Source organism: Amblyraja radiata, chromosome 29 (assembly GCF_010909765.2).
Source record: "Amblyraja radiata isolate CabotCenter1 chromosome 29, sAmbRad1.1.pri, whole genome shotgun sequence".
In the NCBI taxonomy this organism is placed as follows: Eukaryota; Metazoa; Chordata; class Chondrichthyes; order Rajiformes; family Rajidae; genus Amblyraja; species Amblyraja radiata.
In genome coordinates this window covers 21,135,249-21,156,216 of record NC_045984.1, presented here as the reverse complement: position 1 = coordinate 21,156,216, position 20,968 = coordinate 21,135,249, and the positions used below count along the sequence as shown (strand labels likewise).

General features: G+C 40.6%; 1 protein-coding gene across 1 annotated transcript in view; it reads left to right on the top strand.

Annotated features, from left to right (window-relative positions):
- Positions 1-20,968, top strand: part of LOC116989450 (mucin-16-like) — a 127,273-nt gene that overhangs the window by 81,579 nt on the left and 24,726 nt on the right. The window contains exons 51-86 of the mRNA XM_033046828.1: positions 1,324-1,493; positions 1,825-1,851; positions 2,180-2,295; positions 2,391-2,458; positions 3,391-3,560; positions 4,283-4,309; positions 4,472-4,593; positions 4,684-4,751; positions 5,630-5,799; positions 6,521-6,547; positions 6,710-6,831; positions 6,922-6,989; positions 7,869-8,038; positions 8,760-8,786; positions 8,949-9,070; positions 9,161-9,228; positions 10,109-10,278; positions 11,000-11,026; positions 11,189-11,310; positions 11,401-11,468; positions 12,347-12,516; positions 13,239-13,265; positions 13,429-13,550; positions 13,641-13,708; positions 14,589-14,758; positions 15,480-15,506; positions 15,670-15,791; positions 15,882-15,949; positions 16,830-16,999; positions 17,722-17,748; positions 17,911-18,032; positions 18,123-18,190; positions 19,070-19,239; positions 19,961-19,987; positions 20,150-20,271; positions 20,362-20,429. Coding sequence (XP_032902719.1) covers positions 1,324-1,493; positions 1,825-1,851; positions 2,180-2,295; positions 2,391-2,458; positions 3,391-3,560; positions 4,283-4,309; positions 4,472-4,593; positions 4,684-4,751; positions 5,630-5,799; positions 6,521-6,547; positions 6,710-6,831; positions 6,922-6,989; positions 7,869-8,038; positions 8,760-8,786; positions 8,949-9,070; positions 9,161-9,228; positions 10,109-10,278; positions 11,000-11,026; positions 11,189-11,310; positions 11,401-11,468; positions 12,347-12,516; positions 13,239-13,265; positions 13,429-13,550; positions 13,641-13,708; positions 14,589-14,758; positions 15,480-15,506; positions 15,670-15,791; positions 15,882-15,949; positions 16,830-16,999; positions 17,722-17,748; positions 17,911-18,032; positions 18,123-18,190; positions 19,070-19,239; positions 19,961-19,987; positions 20,150-20,271; positions 20,362-20,429 — 3,477 coding nt within the window. The remainder of the gene's footprint in view (positions 1-1,323; positions 1,494-1,824; positions 1,852-2,179; positions 2,296-2,390; positions 2,459-3,390; positions 3,561-4,282; positions 4,310-4,471; positions 4,594-4,683; positions 4,752-5,629; positions 5,800-6,520; positions 6,548-6,709; positions 6,832-6,921; positions 6,990-7,868; positions 8,039-8,759; positions 8,787-8,948; positions 9,071-9,160; positions 9,229-10,108; positions 10,279-10,999; positions 11,027-11,188; positions 11,311-11,400; positions 11,469-12,346; positions 12,517-13,238; positions 13,266-13,428; positions 13,551-13,640; positions 13,709-14,588; positions 14,759-15,479; positions 15,507-15,669; positions 15,792-15,881; positions 15,950-16,829; positions 17,000-17,721; positions 17,749-17,910; positions 18,033-18,122; positions 18,191-19,069; positions 19,240-19,960; positions 19,988-20,149; positions 20,272-20,361; positions 20,430-20,968) is intronic.

Below are 20,968 nucleotides of genomic sequence, written 5' to 3'. Positions count from 1 at the left end.
CCAGTAACTAGGCTTGAGTTGACCAAATAGGATAAAAAATCTTTCAACTGAAGTCACTATTACCGAAATGGCAATTTCAGGAAAAAGAGCAAACTTCACAAAAGAAGTGAGATAGTGACCACAACGGGTTATTGATTGGGGACGATCAGCCATGATCACAATGAATGGCGGTGCCGGCTCAAAGAGCCGAATGGCCTCCCCCTGCACCTATTTTCTATCTTTCTATGTTTCTATGATGTGCTCGAGTATCTCAGCGGGTCAGTCAGCATATCTGAAGAACATGGCTTGGCAGAGTTTTGGGTTGGGCCTTTCTTCAGACTGATTGCAGGCGAGGTGAGAAAGCTGCCAGAGAGGTGGAAAGGGGATGACAACGTGTGGCAAGTGATGCGAGGATACAAGTGATGGGGAGGGTGCAGTTGATTGGAAAATGGTTGCTGAAATCTCCAGACATGAAAAGACAAAAGGTTCAATACAGGGAATTAGGCATTGAAGTCAAATTAATTATGAAAGTTGAGGAAGCATAGTGATGGGGGAGAATGGAGAGAGGGGAGGGGGGGAAGGGAAAGTGGAAAATTGGTGCATATTCAGGTGTAGCACAGGGGAGAGTCGGGGGAAAATGATGGGGAAGGGGGGCATTTGTAGGTTGACATGTAAAATTGAACAACTCATTGTTCATACAATTAGTTTGTAGGTTGTCACGTAAAATTATTCATATTGTTAGACTCCAAACCTACACATCAGATTATGAGGTGATTTTCCCCCAGCTTAAATGTGGTCTCCCTCTGGCTATAGATGAGGGTAGACACAGACACGTCGTTATGGGAATGGGAAGGGGAGTTAAAATGTTTTGCAACCGGGAAACCCAGCAGACCTTGGTCGACCCTGCACGTGCTCGGAAAAAACCAGTCACCTAGACGGTGCTTGGACTTGCCGATGTAAAGGGGACGACATCTAGAGCAGCAAATGCAGGAGATGGGTTTAGAGACTGTTGTGTGAAATCTAAGAATGAGGGGCACTCTCTCCTTGGACAGTCTGGGTGAGAGGGATGCAAGAGCAGAACTTCAGGAGACGTGGGTGAGGGATCCATCTGAGACAGCACAGGGTAATCCACGGCTAGTAAAAAAAAGGACGTGTCAGATGCCTAGAATGGGAAAGCATCGTGGAAACAGATGCGGTGGAGATGAATAAACTGAGTATTGGATTTCACTGACAATTACTTCTACCCCTGCAATCAGCTGCAGCAACAATTCAGCTGTGCTCTTTCTAACATTGCAACTACTTTGCACTAAATTATTTTTATAAATGTCTTTTGCTTTTTTGCAGAGAGGTCATGGCTAACAGCACCAGAGTTACAGCTGATTGTTCATTCCAAAATGTGTCCACCATGGAACCCATCAAGCAAGAAGTGGTTTATGATGTATTTAGAGAGAGGACCTATAAGATGACCACTCTGGGACAATATCCATTGCAAATTGACAGCCTCTATGTTGATGGTACTTATCAAAATAATCCTCAACTTTTTCTATGTATTCTATTTCCTGCAATCTACCGTTGGTGTTGACGGAGTCAAGTCCATTGGTAATTACATATTCAGATCCAGGAGGATCAGGTATGATGTCCGATGGGCTTTGGGAAAGTGAATCTTAAAGTTATTCATTAAAGTCATCTTCATTAACAGGAGAGGAAAAATAGATGCAAGTCCAGTTGGGGCACAGGAGAGGGACGTGGAGAAGGGTGCAATTTGTTCGAGGATACTTAAAATTGGAAAACACAAAGTTGATCCTGTTGGTTGTAAACTGCCTATGTTTCTTTCTTTGCTTCCAGGTTACACAGTGCAGCCCATCGTCATTGGTGAGTTTGGGTTTCCATTGAATTGTTTCGGGTTACTTTGCTTGTTCACTGCTTACATGATACATCGAGCACCCATATTCTGCAAGAATATTTGTTGAAACTCGTGAAATGATGCCTTGCCCTTTATTCACAAATACAGTCGACATTTTCCAATTGACATCTTGTGCAGCATTTCACTCAAATGCATCAAACAATTGCCTCAGATCACATGTGTTCTTTTTGATCTGTTGCTCAGCTGCGACTAATTCCATTACAGGGAAACAGTTGTTAAACTATTGAAATATCGTGGTACTTGCAACATGCTAAATTAATTCCTCTATTTCCACAGTTCCAGTCGAGGAATCAAATCCCACTAGTTACAACGTGTCATTCATTGTTGACAGTCTGTCTATTGACGAAATTCAAGACAACCCCTCACAAACAGCAACCATGATTGGATCTGAGGTGAGAGAGTTTACAAGTTAGTTTACTGATGATGTTTTACTTCATCATACCCTTTTTATTTCTTATTCTGACTCAATTATTGTTACTGCTTTCAGCTCATCGACCTGTTCAAAAATAGCAATGTCAATGCTACATTCTTGACATGTGTTGTGGAATCCTTCAGGTAACTCAAAATAACATTCCTATTAAATGATAAAAACCGCATCCTTTAATTTCCAATTGTTAACGCTCAATAATTCCAATTTGCAAACGCATTAATCTCATAAGCACATTTCCCACAAATATCATGTAGAATTAATATAAATTCTACCAGAAAAAGGTACAATGTACTCGAGTCTCCTAGTGAGTCAGGCAGCAATTCTGTAGACGCTGGCGAGGCAAAATTTTGTCGTAGGGGGGTCCAGTTGACGGTTTTTCGGTGACCTGCTACGACTATGGCAGTCGCCGGCAGTCACCGAAAATATCGCTTAAGTGGGACAAATACATAAGGCTCTAAGCTACTCTTCGAAATATGAGGTGCTGTTCCTCCAGTTTGAGTGTGGCCTCACTCTGCAATGGATGAGGCCCAGGACAGAGCGATTGGTTTGGGAATGGAAAGGGAGTTAAATTGTTTTTGAACCAGGATTTCCAGCAGACCTTGGATGACTGCACATGTTTGGCGAAAAAGCCTAGATACTGTTTGATCTTGCTAACGTATTGGACACCACATAAGGTGCAGCAAATGCATTAGGTGGAGTTAGTGACAGGTGGGGTGTAAACTAAGGATGGGGGGATCTCTATCCTTGTTCCGTCTAGGCGAGGGTGGTGTGAGAGCAGATCTAGGGGAGACTTGGGTGAGGGATCCATCTAAAACAGCCAAGGTTAATTTATATTTACACTAGAAAGACGACATCATGGATGCCCTAGAATGGGAAGCCACATCGTGGTTGAAGATGGGCTGGGGACGGACAAATTGAGAGTCGGATTTCTCTGACCATTGCTTAGACACCAGTAATGAGCCACGGCAACATTTCAGCTGTGCTCTTGCTGGCATTGCAAACAACTTTGCACTAAATTCTTTTACACTTATCACAAAAGACTTTTGCTTTTTCGCAGAGAGGAAATGGTTAACAGCACCAGAGTGACAGCTAAATGTTTATTTCAAAATGTGTCCACCATGCAACCCATCAACCGAAAAGATGTTTATGATGAATTTAGTGAGATGACCAAAGACATTTCCTTACTGGGGCCATACGAACTGCAAAGCTACAGCCTCTATGTAGATGGTACTTATCAAAATATTCCTTGGTGTTTTTCTTCATATTGTATTTGTCCAATCTACGGTAACTATTGATTTATAGTCAAGTTCTTTGGTATTAACATAATTAGATCAGGGACAACCAGGCATGATATCCTATAGGATCTGAGAAAGCAAACCATAAATTCATTCACAGTCTTGCTCTTCGGAGCCTGCCTTTGCACAAACACACTGCCTCACTGGTATGACCTACCTAAAAAAGTGTTTTCTTCCTGATAAATGTTCAAGGAGAGGGAAACAAAATACCCCATTAAAAAGTTGCATGCTTTTTTAGAAGAAACAAAGTGCTAGAGTAACTGAGCGGGTCAGGCAACATTACTGGAGAATGAGAATGGGTGACATTTCAGCTCAAGATCCTTCTTCAGACTGATTGTGGGGTGGTGGGGGGAGAAGAAAGCTGTTCGAGAAGGGAGGCAGTACAAAGCACGTCATTAATAGGTGGACACAGGTGAAGTGGAGTTTAGATACGCAGAAGGTTAGACAAAGGCCAGAGACGAAAAAACATTAAGTGTGAGGGAAAAGGATTGAAGTGTTGCAAATTTGAAGCCAGAAAAAGGAATGTAGATGGAGGGCAAGTGGGAGGAGTTTACTAGGTGCATGCCCAGGTGTTGTTGTAGTTGGTGGGTTTTTTAAAGGTTGGCTAAACATGAACATTTAAAGTTCAACCTATATTTCTCTGTTTGTTTTCAGATTTCAATGTACAGCACAATGTCAATGGTGAGTTTGTATCAAATGCATGAAATAAGTGGCTTACGTTACATTTGTTCTACTCCATCTGTTGCTTAAACGCTGTAGAAATCCAGTCCTGGGAAACAGTTTTTAAACTATTTGAAAATTGTGGTACTCACAACATGCTAAATTGCTTACTCTATTTCACAGTTCCAGTTCCAACCGAGGTAACATATCCCATTGAATACAACGTGACTTTCATTGTTGACAATCTGTCTATTGAAGAAATTCAAGCAAACCCTTCAGAAACAGCAACCATGATTGCAAATGAGGTGAGAGAGTTTACCAATTAGTTTTCTGCTGATATAGTACATTCATCCCCTTTTTATGTCTCATTCTAACACTATTTTTCTTGCCCCCAGCTCACAGACCTGTTTGAGAACAGCAATATCAATGCAACATTCTTAAAATGTGACGTGAAATCATTCAGGTAACTCACAAAAAAATGTCCAATTAAATCATGAAAATTGCATTCCTTTGTCTCCAAATTGTTAATGCACAGTGATTCCAAATGGTAAAGATGATAATCTCATAAACACATTTCCTACAAATATCAGTGCAAAGTTGATATAAATTCTAACAGAAAAAGACACGATGTGCTGGAGTATCTCAGCGGGTCAGTCGGCAAATCTGGAGAACATGGGTTGGCAGAGTTTTGGGTCGGGCCCTTCTTCAGACTGATTGCAGTAGGGGTGAGAAAGCTGCGAGAGAGGTGGGAAGGGGATGACAAAGTGTGGCAAGTGATACGAGGATACGTGATGGGAAGGGAGCAGTTGATTGGCAAATGGTTACAGAATATCCTGAGATGAGAAGACAAAAGGTTCAATATAGGGAGTTAGGCATAGAAGTCAAATTAATTATGAAAGTAGAGGAAGCATAGTGGAAGGGGAGAATGGAGGTAGGGAAGGGGTGAAGGGAAAAGGGGAAAATGGGTGCATATTCAAGTGTAGCACAGGGAAGAGTGGGGGGAAATTAAGGGGTAGAGGGGCATTTGTAGGTTGACACGTAAAATTGAACAACTCATTGTTCATACAGTTAGTTTGTAGGTTGTCACATAAAATGATTCATATTGTTAAACTCCAAACCTACATCAGATTAGGAGGTGATTTTCCTTCAGCTTAAATGTGGTCTCCCTCTGGCTATAGATGGGCTGGAGACGGACAAATTGAGAGTCGGATTTCTCTGACCATTGCTTAGACACCAGTAATGAGCCACGGCAACATTTCAGCTGTGCTCTTGCTGGCATTGCTAACAACTTTGCACTAAATTCTTTTACACTTATCACAAATGTCTTTTGCTTTATCGCAGAGAGGAAATGGTTAACAGCACCAGAGTGACAGCTGAATGTTTATTTCATAATGTGTCCACCATGGAACCCATCTACCGAGAAGATGTTTATGATGAATTTAGCGAGCTGACCAAAGACATTTCCTCACTGGGGCCATACGAACTGCAAAGCTACAGCCTCTATGTAGATGGTACTTATCAAAATATTCCTTGGTGTTTTTCTTCATATTGTATTTGTCCAATCTGCGGTAACTATTGATTTATAGACAAGTTCTTTGGTATTTACATATTTAGATCAGGGACAACCAGGCATGATATCCTATAGGATCTGAGAAAGCAAACCTTAAAATCATTCACAGTCTTGCTCTTCGGAGCCTGCCTTTGCACAAACACACTGCCTCACTGGTATGACCTACCCAAAAAAGTGTTTTCTTCCTGATAAATGTTCAAGGAGAGGGAAACAAAATAGCCCATTAAGAAGTTGCATGCTTTTTTAGAAGAAACAAAGTGCTAGAGTAACTGAGCGGGTCAGGCAACATTACTGGAGAATGAGAATGGGTGACATTTCAGCTCAAGATCCTTCTTCAGACTGATTGTGGGGTGGTGGGGGGAGAAGAAAGCTGTTCGAGAAGGGAGGCAGTACAAAGCACGTCATTAATAGGTGGACACAGGTGAAGTGGAGTTTAGATACGCAGAAGGTTAGACAAAGGCCAGAGACGAAAAAACATTAAGTGTGAGGGGAAAGGATTGAAGTGTTGCAAATTTGAAGCCAGAAAAAGGAATGTAGATGGAGGGCAAGGGGGAGGAGTTTACTAGGTGCATGCCAAGTTGTTGTTGTAGTTGGTGGGTTTTTAAAGGTTGGCTAAACATGAACATTTAAAGTTCAACCTATATTTCTCTGTTTGTTTTCAGATTTCAATGTACAGCACAATGTCAATGGTGAGTTTGTATCAAATGCATGAAATAAGTGGCTTACGTTACATTTGTTCTTCTCCATCTGTTGCTTAAACTCTGTAGAAATCCAGTCCTGGGAAACAGTTTTTAAACTATTTGAAAATCGTGGTACTCACAACATGCTAAATTGCTTACTCTATTTCACAGTTCCAGTTCCAACCGAGGTAACATATCCCATTGAATACAACGTGACTTTCATTGTTGACAATCTGTCTATTGAAGAAATTCAAGCAAACCCTTCAGAAACAGCAACCATGATTGCAAATGAGGTGAGAGAGTTTACCAATTAGTTTTCTGCTGATATAGTACATGAATCCCCTTTTTATGTCTCATTCTAACACTATTTTTCTTGCCCCCAGCTCACAGACCTGTTTGAGAACAGCAATATCAATGCAACATTCTTAAAATGTGACGTGAAATCATTCAGGTAACTCACAAAAAATGTCCAATTAAATCATGAAAATTGCATTCCTTTGTCTCCAAATTGTTAATGCACAGTGATTCCAAATGGTAAAGATGATAATCTCATAAACACATTTCCTACAAATATCAGTGCAAAGTTGATATAAATTCTAACAGAAAAAGACACGATGTGCTGGAGTATCTCAGCGGGTCAGTCGGCAAATCTGGAGAACATGGGTTGGCAGAGTTTTGGGTCGAGCCCTTCTTCAGACTGATTGCAGTAGGGGTGAGAAAGCTGCGAGAGAGGTGGGAAGGGGATGACAAAGTGTGGCAAGTGATACGAGGATACAAGTGATGGGAAGGGAGCAGTTGATTGGCAAATGGTTACAGAATATCCTGAGATGAGAAGACAAAAGGTTCAATATAGGGAGTTAGGCATAGAAGTCAAATTAATTATGAAAGTAGAGGAAGCATAGTGGAAGGGGAGAATGGAGGTAGGGAAGGGGTGAAGGGAAAAGGGGAAAATGGGTGCATATTCAAGTGTAGCACAGGGAAGAGTGGGGGGAAATTAAGGGGTAGAGGGGCATTTGTAGGTTGACACGTAAAATTGAACAACTCATTGTTCATACAGTTAGTTTGTAGGTTGTCACATAAAATGATTCATATTGTTAAACTCCAAACCTACATCAGATTAGGAGGTGATTTTCCTTCAGCTTAAATGTGGTCTCCCTCTGGCTATAGATGGGCTGGAGACGGACAAATTGAGAGTCGGATTTCTCTGACCATTGCTTAGACACCAGTAATGAGCCACGGCAACATTTCAGCTGTGCTCTTGCTGGCATTGCTAACAACTTTGCACTAAATTCTTTTACACTTATCACAAATGTCTTTTGCTTTATCGCAGAGAGGAAATGGTTAACAGCACCAGAGTGACAGCTGAATGTTTATTTCATAATGTGTCCACCATGGAACCCATCTACCGAGAAGATGTTTATGATGAATTTAGCGAGCTGACCAAAGACATTTCCTCACTGGGGCCATACGAACTGCAAAGCTACAGCCTCTATGTAGATGGTACTTATCAAAATATTCCTTGGTGTTTTTCTTCATATTGTATTTGTCCAATCTGCGGTAACTATTGATTTATAGACAAGTTCTTTGGTATTTACATATTTAGATCAGGGACAACCAGGCATGATATCCTATAGGATCTGAGAAAGCAAACCTTAAAATCATTCACATTCTTGCTCTTCGGAGCCTGCCTTTGCACAAACACACTGCCTCACTGGTATGACCTACCCAAAAAAGTGTTTTCTTCCTGATAAATGTTCAAGGAGAGGGAAACAAAATACCCCATTAAGAAGTTGCATGCTTTTTTAGAAGAAACAAAGTGCTAGAGTAACTGAGCGGGTCAGGCAACATTACTGGAGAATGAGAATGGGTGACATTTCAGCTCAAGATGCTTCTTCAGACTGATTGTGGGGTGGTGGGGGGAGAAGAAAGCTGTTCGAGAAGGGAGGCAGTACAAAGCACGTCATTAATAGGTGGACACAGGTGAAGTGGAGTTTAGATACGCAGAAGGTTAGACAAAGGCCAGAGACGAAAAAACATTAAGTGTGAGGGAAAAGGATTGAAGTGTTGCAAATTTGAAGCCAGAAAAAGGAATGTAGATGGAGGGCAAGTGGGAGGAGTTTACTAGGTGCATGCCCAGGTGTTGTTGTAGTTGGTGGGTTTTTAAAGGTTGGCTAAACATGAACATTTAAAGTTCAACCTATATTTCTCTGTTTGTTTTCAGATTTCAATGTACAGCACAATGTCAATGGTGAGTTTGTATCAAATGCATGAAATAAGTGGCTTACGTTACATTTGTTCTTCTCCATCTGTTGCTTAAACTCTGTAGAAATCCAGTCCTGGGAAACAGTTTTTAAACTATTTGAAAATCGTGGTACTCACAACATGCTAAATTGCTTACTCTATTTCACAGTTCCAGTTCCAACCGAGGTAACATATCCCATTGAATACAACGTGACTTTCATTGTTGACAATCTGTCTATTGAAGAAATTCAAGCAAACCCTTCAGAAACAGCAACCATGATTGCAAATGAGGTGAGAGAGTTTACCAATTAGTTTTCTGCTGATATAGTACATGAATCCCCTTTTTATGTCTCATTCTAACACTATTTTTCTTGCCCCCAGCTCACAGACCTGTTTGAGAACAGCAATATCAATGCAACATTCTTAAAATGTGACGTGAAATCATTCAGGTAATTCACAAAAAAATGTCCAATTAAATCATGAAAATTGCATTCCTTTGTCTCCAAATTGTTAATGCACAGTGATTCCAAATGGTAAAGATGATAATCTCATAAACACATTTCCTACAAATATCAGTGCAAAGTTGATATAAATTCTAACAGAAAAAGACACGATGTGCTGGAGTATCTCAGCGGGTCAGTCGGCAAATCTGGAGAACATGGGTTGGCAGAGTTTTGGGTCGGGCCCTTCTTCAGACTGATTGCAGTAGGGGTGAGAAAGCTGCGAGAGAGGTGGGAAGGGGATGACAAAGTGTGGCAAGTGATACGAGGATACAAGTGATGGGAAGGGAGCAGTTGATTGGCAAATGGTTACAGAATATCCTGAGATGAGAAGACAAAAGGTTCAATATAGGGACTTAGGCATAGAAGTCAAATTAATTATGAAAGTAGAGGAAGCATAGTGGAAGGGGAGAATGGAGGTAGGGAAGGGGTGAAGGGAAAAGGGGAAAATGGGTGCATATTCAAGTGTAGCACAGGGAAGAGTGGGGGGAAATTAAGGGGTAGAGGGGCATTTGTAGGTTGACACGTAAAATTGAACAACTCATTGTTCATACAGTTAGTTTGTAGGTTGTCACATAAAATGATTCATATTGTTAAACTCCAAACCTACATCAGATTAGGAGGTGATTTTCCTTCAGCTTAAATGTGGTCTCCCTCTGGCTATAGATGGGCTGGAGACGGACAAATTGAGAGTCGGATTTCTCTGACCATTGCTTAGACACCAGTAATGAGCCACGGCAACATTTCAGCTGTGCTCTTGCTGGCATTGCAAACAACTTTGCACTAAATTCTTTTACACTTATCACAAATGTCTTTTGCTTTATCGCAGAGAGGAAATGGTTAACAGCACCAGAGTGACAGCTGAATGTTTATTTCATAATGTGTCCACCATGGAACCCATCTACCGAGAAGATGTTTATGATGAATTTAGCGAGCTGACCAAAGACATTTCCTCACTGGGGCCATACGAACTGCAAAGCTACAGCCTCTATGTAGATGGTACTTATCAAAATATTCCTTGGTGTTTTTCTTCATATTGTATTTGTCCAATCTGCGGTAACTATTGATTTATAGACAAGTTCTTTGGTATTTACATATTTAGATCAGGGACAACCAGGCATGATATCCTATAGGATCTGAGAAAGCAAACCTTAAAATCATTCACAGTCTTGCTCTTCGGAGCCTGCCTTTGCACAAACACACTGCCTCACTGGTATGACCTACCCAAAAAAGTGTTTTCTTCCTGATAAATGTTCAAGGAGAGGGAAACAAAATACCCCATTAAGAAGTTGCATGCTTTTTTAGAAGAAACAAAGTGCTAGAGTAACTGAGCGGGTCAGGCAACATTACTGGAGAATGAGAATGGGTGACATTTCAGCTCAAGATGCTTCTTCAGACTGATTGTGGGGTGGTGGGGGGAGAAGAAAGCTGTTCGAGAAGGGAGGCAGTACAAAGCACGTCATTAATAGGTGGACACAGGTGAAGTGGAGTTTAGATACGCAGAAGGTTAGACAAAGGCCAGAGACGAAAAAACATTAAGTGTGAGGGAAAAGGATTGAAGTGTTGCAAATTTGAAGCCAGAAAAAGGAATGTAGATGGAGGGCAAGTGGGAGGAGTTTACTAGGTGCATGCCCAGGTGTTGTTGTAGTTGGTGGGTTTTTAAAGGTTGGCTAAACATGAACATTTAAAGTTCAACCTATATTTCTCTGTTTGTTTTCAGATTTCAATGTACAGCACAATGTCAATGGTGAGTTTGTATCAAATGCATGAAATAAGTGGCTTACGTTACATTTGTTCTTCTCCATCTGTTGCTTAAACTCTGTAGAAATCCAGTCCTGGGAAACAGTTTTTAAACTATTTGAAAATCGTGGTACTCACAACATGCTAAATTGCTTACTCTATTTCACAGTTCCAGTTCCAACCGAGGTAACATATCCCATTGAATACAACGTGACTTTCATTGTTGACAATCTGTCTATTGAAGAAATTCAAGCAAACCCTTCAGAAACAGCAACCATGATTGCAAATGAGGTGAGAGAGTTTACCAATTAGTTTTCTGCTGATATAGTACATTCGTCCCCTTTTTATGTCTCATTCTAACACTATTTTTCTTGCCCCCAGCTCACAGACCTGTTTGAGAACAGCAATATCAATGCAACATTCTTAAAATGTGACGTGAAATCATTCAGGTAATTCACAAAAAAATGTCCAATTAAATCATGAAAATTGCATTCCTTTGTCTCCAAATTGTTAATGCACAGTGATTCCAAATGGTAAAGATGATAATCTCATAAACACATTTCCTACAAATATCAGTGCAAAGTTGATATAAATTCTAACAGAAAAAGACACGATGTGCTGGAGTATCTCAGCGGGTCAGTCGGCAAATCTGGAGAACATGGGTTGGCAGAGTTTTGGGTCGGGCCCTTCTTCAGACTGATTGCAGTAGGGGTGAGAAAGCTGCGAGAGAGGTGGGAAGGGGATGACAAAGTGTGGCAAGTGATACGAGGATACAAGTGATGGGAAGGGAGCAGTTGATTGGCAAATGGTTACAGAATATCCTGAGATGAGAAGACAAAAGGTTCAATATAGGGAGTTAGGCATAGAAGTCAAATTAATTATGAAAGTAGAGGAAGCATAGTGGAAGGGGAGAATGGAGGTAGGGAAGGGGTGAAGGGAAAAGGGGAAAATGGGTGCATATTCAAGTGTAGCACAGGGAAGAGTGGGGGGAAATTAAGGGGTAGAGGGGCATTTGTAGGTTGACACGTAAAATTGAACAACTCATTGTTCATAGTTAGTTTGTAGGTTGTCACATAAAATGATTCATATTGTTAAACTCCAAACCTACATCAGATTAGGAGGTGATTTTCCTTCAGCTTAAATGTGGTCTCCCTCTGGCTATAGATGGGCTGGAGACGGACAAATTGAGAGTCGGATTTCTCTGACCATTGCTTAGACACCAGTAATGAGCCACGGCAACATTTCAGCTGTGCTCTTGCTGGCATTGCAAACAACTTTGCACTAAATTCTTTTACACTTATCACAAATGTCTTTTGCTTTATCGCAGAGAGGAAATGGTTAACAGCACCAGAGTGACAGCTGAATGTTTATTTCATAATGTGTCCACCATGGAACCCATCTACCGAGAAGATGTTTATGATGAATTTAGCGAGCTGACCAAAGACATTTCCTCACTGGGGCCATACGAACTGCAAAGCTACAGCCTCTATGTAGATGGTACTTATCAAAATATTCCTTGGTGTTTTTCTTCATATTGTATTTGTCCAATCTGCGGTAACTATTGATTTATAGACAAGTTCTTTGGTATTTACATATTTAGATCAGGGACAACCAGGCATGATATCCTATAGGATCTGAGAAAGCAAACCTTAAAATCATTCACAGTCTTGCTCTTCGGAGCCTGCCTTTGCACAAACACACTGCCTCACTGGTATGACCTACCCAAAAAAGTGTTTTCTTCCTGATAAATGTTCAAGGAGAGGGAAACAAAATACCCCATTAAAAAGTTGCATGCTTTTTTAGAAGAAACAAAGTGCTAGACTAACTGAGCGGGTCAGGCAACATTACTGGAGAATGAGAATGGGTGACATTTCAGCTCAAGATCCTTCTTCAGACTGATTGTGGGGTGGTGGGGGGGAGAAGAAAGCTGTTCGAGAAGGGAGGCAGTACAAAGCACGTCATTAATAGGTGGACACAGGTGAAGTGGAGTTTAGATACGCAGAAGGTTAGACAAAGGCCAGAGACGAAAAAACATTAAGTGTGAGGGAAAAGGATTGAAGTGTTGCAAATTTGAAGCCAGAAAAAGGAATGTAGATGGAGGGCAAGTGGGAGGAGTTTACTAGGTGCATGCCCAGGTGTTGTTGTAGTTGGTGGGTTTTTAAAGGTTGGCTAAACATGAACATTTAAAGTTCAACCTATATTTCTCTGTTTGTTTTCAGATTTCAATGTACAGCACAATGTCAATGGTGAGTTTGTATCAAATGCATGAAATAATTGTCTTACGCTACATTTGTTCTTCTCAATTTGTTGCTTAAACTCTGTAGAAATCCAGTGCTGGGAAACAGTTTTTAAACTATTTGAAAATCGTGGTACTCACAACATGCTAAATTGCTTACTCTATTTCCACAGTTCCAGTTCCAACCGAGGTAACATATCCCATTGACTACAACGTGACTTTCATTGTTGACAATCTGTCTATTGAAGAAATTCAAGCAAACTCTTCAGAAACAGCAACCATGATTGCAAATGAGGTGAGAGAGTTTACCAATTAGTTTTCTGCTGATATAGTACATTCGTTCCCTTATTATGTCTCATTCTAACACTATTTTTCTTGCCCCCAGCTCACAGACCTGTTTGAGAACAGCAATATCAATGCAACATTCTTAAAATGTGACGTGAAATCATTCAGGTAATTCACAAAAAAATGTCCAATTAAATCATGAAAATTGCATTCCTTTGTCTCCAAATTGTTTAGGCACAGTGATTCCAAATGGTAAAGATGATAATCTCATAAACACATTTCCTACAAATATCAGTGCAAAGTTGATATAAATTCTAACAGAAAAAGACACGATGTGCTGGAGTATCTCAGCGGGTCAGTCGGCAAATCTGGAGAACATGGGTTGGCAGAGTTTTGGGTCGGGCCCTTCTTCAGACTGATTGCAGTAGGGGTGAGAAAGCTGCGAGAGAGGTGGGAAGGGGATGACAAAGTGTGGCAAGTGATACGAGGATACAAGTGATGGGAAGGGAGCAGTTGATTGGCAAATGGTTACAGAATATCCTGAGATGAGAAGACAAAAGGTTCAATATAGGGAGTTAGGCATAGAAGTCAAATTAATTATGAAAGTAGAGGAAGCATAGTGGAAGGGGAGAATGGAGGTAGGGAAGGGGTGAAGGGAAAAGGGGAAAATGGGTGCATATTCAAGTGTAGCACAGGGAAGAGTGGGGGGAAATTAAGGGGTAGAGGGGCATTTGTAGGTTGACACGTAAAATTGAACAACTCATTGTTCATACAGTTAGTTTGTAGGTTGTCACATAAAATGATTCACATTGTTAAACTCCAAACCTACATCAGATTAGGAGGTGATTTTCCTTCAGCTTAAATGTGGTCTCCCTCTGGCTATAGATGGGCTGGAGACGGACAAATTGAGAGTCGGATTTCTCTGACCATTGCTTAGACACCAGTAATGAGCCACGGCAACATTTCAGCTGTGCTCTTGCTGGCATTGCAAACAACTTTGCACTAAATTCCTTTACACTTATCACAAATGTCTTTTGCTTTATCGCAGAGAGGAAATGGTTAACAGCACCAGAGTGACAGCTGAATGTTTATTTCATAATGTGTCCACCATGGAACCCATCTACCGAGAAGATGTTTATGATGAATTTAGCGAGCTGACCAAAGACATTTCCTCACTGGGGCCATACGAACTGCAAAGCTACAGCCTCTATGTAGATGGTACTTATCAAAATATTCCTTGGTGTTTTTCTTCATATTGTATTTGTCCAATCTGCGGTAACTATTGATTTATAGACAAGTTCTTTGGTATTTACATATTTAGATCAGGGACAACCAGGCATGATATCCTATAGGATCTGAGAAAGCAAACCTTAAAATCATTCACAGTCTTGCTCTTCGGAGCCTGCCTTTGCACAAACACACTGCCTCACTGGTATGACCTACCCAAAAAAGTGTTTTCTTCCTGATAAATGTTCAAGGAGAGGGAAACAAAATACCCCATTAAAAAGTTGCATGCTTTTTTAGAAGAAACAAAGTGCTAGAGTAACTGAGTGGGTCAGGCAACATTACTGGAGAATGAGAATGGGTGACATTTCAGCTCAAGATCCATCTTCAGACTGATTGTGGGGTGGTGGGGGGAGAAGAAAGCTGTTCGAGAAGGGAGGCAGTACAAAGCACGTCATTAATAGGTGGACACAGGTGAAGTGGAGTTTAGATACGCAGAAGGTTAGACAAAGGCCAGAGACGAAAAAACATTAAGTGTGAGGGAAAAGGATTGAAGTGTTGCAAATTTGAAGCCAGAAAAAGGAATGTAGATGGAGGGCAAATGGGAGGAGTTTACTAGGTGCATGCCCAGGTGTTGTTGTAGTTGGTGGGTTTTTAAAGGTTGGCTAAACATGAACATTTAAAGTTCAACCTATATTTCTCTGTTTGTTTTCAGATTTCAATGTACAGCACAATGTCAATGGTGAGTTTGTATCAAATGCATGAAATAATTGTCTTACGCTACATTTGTTCTTCTCAATTTGTTGCTTAAACTCTGTAGAAATCCAGTGCTGGGAAACAGTTTTTAAACTATTTGAAAATCGTGGTACTCACAACATGCTAAATTGCTTACTCTATTTCCACAGTTCCAGTTCCAACCGAGGTAACATATCCCATTGAATACAACGTGACTTTCATTGTTGACAATCTGTCTATTGAAGAAATTCAAGCAAACTCTTCAGAAACAGCAACCATGATTGCAAATGAGGTGAGAGAGTTTACCAATTAGTTTTCTGCTGATATAGTACATGAATCCCCTTTTTATGTCTCATTCTAACACTATTTTTCTTGCCCCCAGCTCACAGACCTGTTTGAGAACAGCAATATCAATGCAACATTCTTAAAATGTGACGTGAAATCATTCAGGTAATTCACAAAAAAATGTCCAATTAAATCATGAAAATTGCATTCCTTTGTCTCCAAATTGTTAATGCACAGTGATTCCAAATGGTAAAGGTGATAATCTCATAAACACATTTCCTACAAATATCAGTGCAAAGTTGATATAAATTCTAACAGAAAAAGACACGATGTGCTGGAGTATCTCAGCGGGTCAGTCGGCAAATCTGGAGAACATGGGTTGGCAGAGTTTTGGGTCGGGCCCTTCTTCAGACTGATTGCAGTAGGGGTGAGAAAGCTGCGAGAGAGGTGGGAAGGGGATGACAAAGTGTGGCAAGTGATACGAGGATACAAGTGATGGGAAGGGAGCAGTTGATTGGCAAATGGTTACAGAATATCCTGAGATGAGAACACAAAAGGTTCAATATAGGGAGTTAGGCATAGAAGTCAAATTAATTATGAAAGTAGAGGAAGCATAGTGGAAGGGGAGAATGGAGGTAGGGAAGGGGTGAAGGGAAAAGGGGAAAATGGGTGCATATTCAAGTGTAGCACAGGGAAGAGTGGGGGGAAATTAAGGGGCAGAGGGGCATTTGTAGGTTGACACGTAGAATTGAACAACTCATTGTTCATACAGTTAGTTTGTAGGTTGTCACATAAAATGATTCATATTGTTAAACTCCAAACCTACATCAGATTAGGAGGTGATTTTCCTTCAGCTTAAATGTGGTCTCCCTCTGGCTATAGATGGGCTGGAGACGGACAAATTGAGAGTCGGATTTCTCTGACCATTGCTTAGACACCAGTCATGAGCCACGGCAACATTTCAGCTGTGCTCTTGCTGGCATTGCAAACAACTTTGCACTAAATTCTTTTACACTTATCACAAATGTCTTTTGCTTTATCGCAGAGAGGAAATGGTTAACAGCACCAGAGTGACAGCTGAATGTTTATTTCATAATGTGTCCACCATGGAACCCATCTACCGAGAAGATGTTTATGATGAATTTAGCGAGCTGACCAAAGACATTTCCTCACTGGGGCCATATGAACTGCAAAGCTACAGCCTCTATGTAGATGGTACTTATCAAAATATTCCTTGGTGTTTTTCTTCATATTGTATTTGTCCAATCTGCGGTAACTATTGATTTATAGACAAGTTCTTTGGTATTTACATATTTAGATCAGGGACAACCAGGCATGATATCCTATAGGATCTGAGAAAGCAAACCTTAAAATCATTCACATTCTTGCTCTTCGGAGCCTGCCTTTGCACAAACACACTGCCTCACTGGTATGACCTACCCAAAAAAGTGTTTTCTTCCTGATAAATGTTCAAGGAGAGGGAAACAAAATACCCCATTAAAAAGTTGCATGCTTTTTTAGAAGAAACAAAGTGCTAGAGTAACTGAGTGGGTCAGGCAACATTACTGGAGAATGAGAATGGGTGACATTTCAGCTCAAGATCCTTCTTCAGACTGATTGTGGGGTGGTGGGGGGAGAAGAAAGCTGTTCGAGAAGGGAGGCAGTACAAAGCACGTCATTAATAGGTGGACACAGGTGAAGTGGAGTTTAGATACGTAGAAGGTTAGACAAAGGCCAGAGACGAAAAAAACATTAAGTGTGAGGGAAAAGGATTGAAGTGTTGCAAATTTGAAGCCAGAAAAAGGAATGTAGATGGAGGGCAAGTGGGAGGAGTTTACTAGGTGCATGCCCAGGTGTTGTTGTAGTTGGTGGGTTTTTAAAGGTTGGCTAAACATGAACATTTAAAGTTCAACCTATATTTCTCTGTTTGTTTTCAGATTTCAATGTACAGCACAATGTCAATGGTGAGTTTGTATCAAATGCATGAAATAATTGTCTTACGCTACATTTGTTCTTCTCAATTTGTTGCTTAAACTCTGTAGAAATCCAGTGCTGGGAAACAGTTTTTAAACTATTTGAAAATCGTGGTACTCACAACATGCTAAATTGCTTACTCTATTTCACAGTTCCAGTTCCAACCGAGGTAACATATCCCATTGAATACAACGTGACTTTCATTGTTGACAATCTGTCTATTGAAGAAATTCAAGCAAACTCTTCAGAAACAGCAACCATGATTGCAAATGAGGTGAGAGAGTTTACCAATTAGTTTTCTGCTGATATAGTACATGAATCCCCTTTTTATGTCTCATTCTAACACTATTTTTCTTGCCCCCAGCTCACAGACCTGTTTGAGAACAGCAATATCAATGCAACATTCTTAAAATGTGACGTGAAATCATTCAGGTAATTCACAAAAAAATGTCCAATTAAATCATGAAAATTGCATTCCTTTGTCTCCAAATTGTTAATGCACAGTGATTCCAAATAGTAAAGATGATAATCTCATAAACACATTTCCTACAAATATCAGTGCAAAGTTGATATAAATTCTAACAGAAAAAGACACGATGTGCTGGAGTATCTCAGCGGGTCAGTCGGCAAATCTGGAGAACATGGGTTGGCAGAGTTTTGGGTCGGGCCCTTCTTCAGACTGATTGCAGTAGGGGTGAGAAAGCTGCGAGAGAGGTGGGAAGGGGATGACAAAGTGTGGCAAGTGATACGAGGATACAAGTGATGGGAAGGGAGCAGTTGATTGGCAAATGGTTACAGAATATCCTGAGATGAGAAGACAAAAGGTTCAATATAGGGAGTTAGGCATAGAAGTCAAATTAATTATGAAAGTAGAGGAAGCATAGTGGAAGGGGAGAATGGAGGTAGGGAAGGGGTGAAGGGAAAAGGGGAAAATGGGTGCATATTCAAGTGTAGCACAGGGAAGAGTGGGGGGAAATTAAGGGGTAGAGGGGCATTTGTAGGTTGACACGTAGAATTGAACAACTCATTGTTCATACAGTTAGTTTGTAGGTTGTCACATAAAATGATTCATATTGTTAAACTCCAAACCTACATCAGATTAGGAGGTGATTTTCCTTCAACTTAAATGTGGTCTCCCTCTGGCTATAGATGGGCTGGAGACGGACAAATTGAGAGTCAGATTTCTCTGACCATTGCTTAGACACCAGTAATGAGCCACGGCAACATTTCAGCTGTGCCTTGCTGGCATTGCAAACAACTTTGCACTAAATTCTTTTACACTTATCACAAATGTCTTTTGCTTTATCGCAGAGAGGAAATGGTTAACAGCACCAGAGTGACAGCTGAATGTTTATTTCATAATGTGTCCACCATGGAACCCATCTACCGAGAAGATGTTTATGATGAATTTAGCGAGCTGACCAAAGACATTTCCTCACTGGGGCCATACGAACTGCAAAGCTACAGCCTCTATGTAGATGGTACTTATCAAAATATTCCTTGGTGTTTTTCTTCATATTGTATTTGTCCAATCTGCGGTAACTATTGATTTATAGACAAGTTCTTTGGTATTTACATATTTAGATCAGGGACAACCAGGCATGATATCCTATAGGATCTGAGAAAGCAAACCTTAAAATCATTCACAGTCTTGCTCTTCGGAGCCTGCCTTTGCACAAACACACTGCCTCACTGGTATGACCTACCCAAAAAAGTGTTTTCTTCCTGATAAATGTTCAAGGAGAGGGAAACAAAATACCCCATTAAAAAGTTGCATGCTTTTTTAGAAGAAACAAAGTGCTAGAGTAACTGAGTGGGTCAGGCAACATTACTGGAGAATGAGAATGGGTGACATTTCAGCTCAAGATCCTTCTTCAGACTGATTGTGGGGTGGTGGGGGGAGAAGAAAGCTGTTCGAGAAGGGAGGCAGTACAAAGCACGTCATTAATAGGTGGACACAGGTGAAGTGGAGTTTAGATACGCAGAAGGTTAGACAAAGGCCAGAGACGAAAAAACATTAAGTGTGAGGGGAAAGGATTGAAGTGTTGCAAATTTGAAGCCAGAAAAAGGAATGTAGATGGAGGGCAAGTGGGAGGAGTTTACTAGGTGCATGCCCAGGTGTTGTTGTAGTTGGTGGGTTTTTAAAGGTTGGCTAAACATGAACATTTAAAGTTCAACCTATATTTCTCTGTTTGTTTTCAGATTTCAATGTACAGCACAATGTCAATGGTGAGTTTGTATCAAATGCATGAAATAATTGTCTTACGCTACATTTGTTCTTCTCAATTTGTTGCTTAAACTCTGTAGAAATCCAGTGCTGGGAAACAGTTTTTAAACTATTTGAAAATCGTGGTACTCACAACATGCTAAATTGCTTACTCTATTTCACAGTTCCAGTTCCAACCGAGGTAACATATCCCATTGAATACAACGTGACTTTCATTGTTGACAATCTGTCTATTGAAGAAATTCAAGCAAACTCTTCAGAAACAGCAACCATGATTGCAAATGAGGTGAGAGAGTTTACCAATTAGTTTTCTGCTGATATAGTACATGAATCCCCTTTTTATGTCTCATTCTAACACTATTTTTCTTGCCCCCAGCTCACAGACCTGTTTGAGAACAGCAATATCAATGCAACATTCTTAAAATGTGACGTGAAATCATTCAGGTAATTCACAAAAAAATGTCCAATTAAATCATGAAAATTGCATTCCTTTGTCTCCAAACTGTTAATGCACAGTGATTCCAAATGGTAAAGATGATAATCTCATAAACACATTTCCTACAAATATCAGTGCAAAGTTGATATAAATTCTAACAGAAAAAGACACGATGTGCTGGAGTATCTCAGCGGGTCAGTCGGCAAATCTGGAGAACATGGGTTGGCAGAGTTTTGGGTCGGGCCCTTCTTCAGACTGATTGCAGTAGGGGTGAGAAAGCTGCGAGAGAGGTGGGAAGGGGATGACAAAGTGTGGCAAGTGATACGAGGATACAAGTGATGGGAAGGGAGCAGTTGATTGGCAAATGGTTACAGAATATCCTGAGATGAGAAGACAAAAGGTTCAATATAGGGAGTTAGGCATAGAAGTCAAATTAATTATGAAAGTAGAGGAAGCATAGTGGAAGGGGAGAATGGAGGTAGGGAAGGGGTGAAGGGAAAAGGGGAAAATGGGTGCATATTCAAGTGTAGCACAGGGAAGAGTGGGG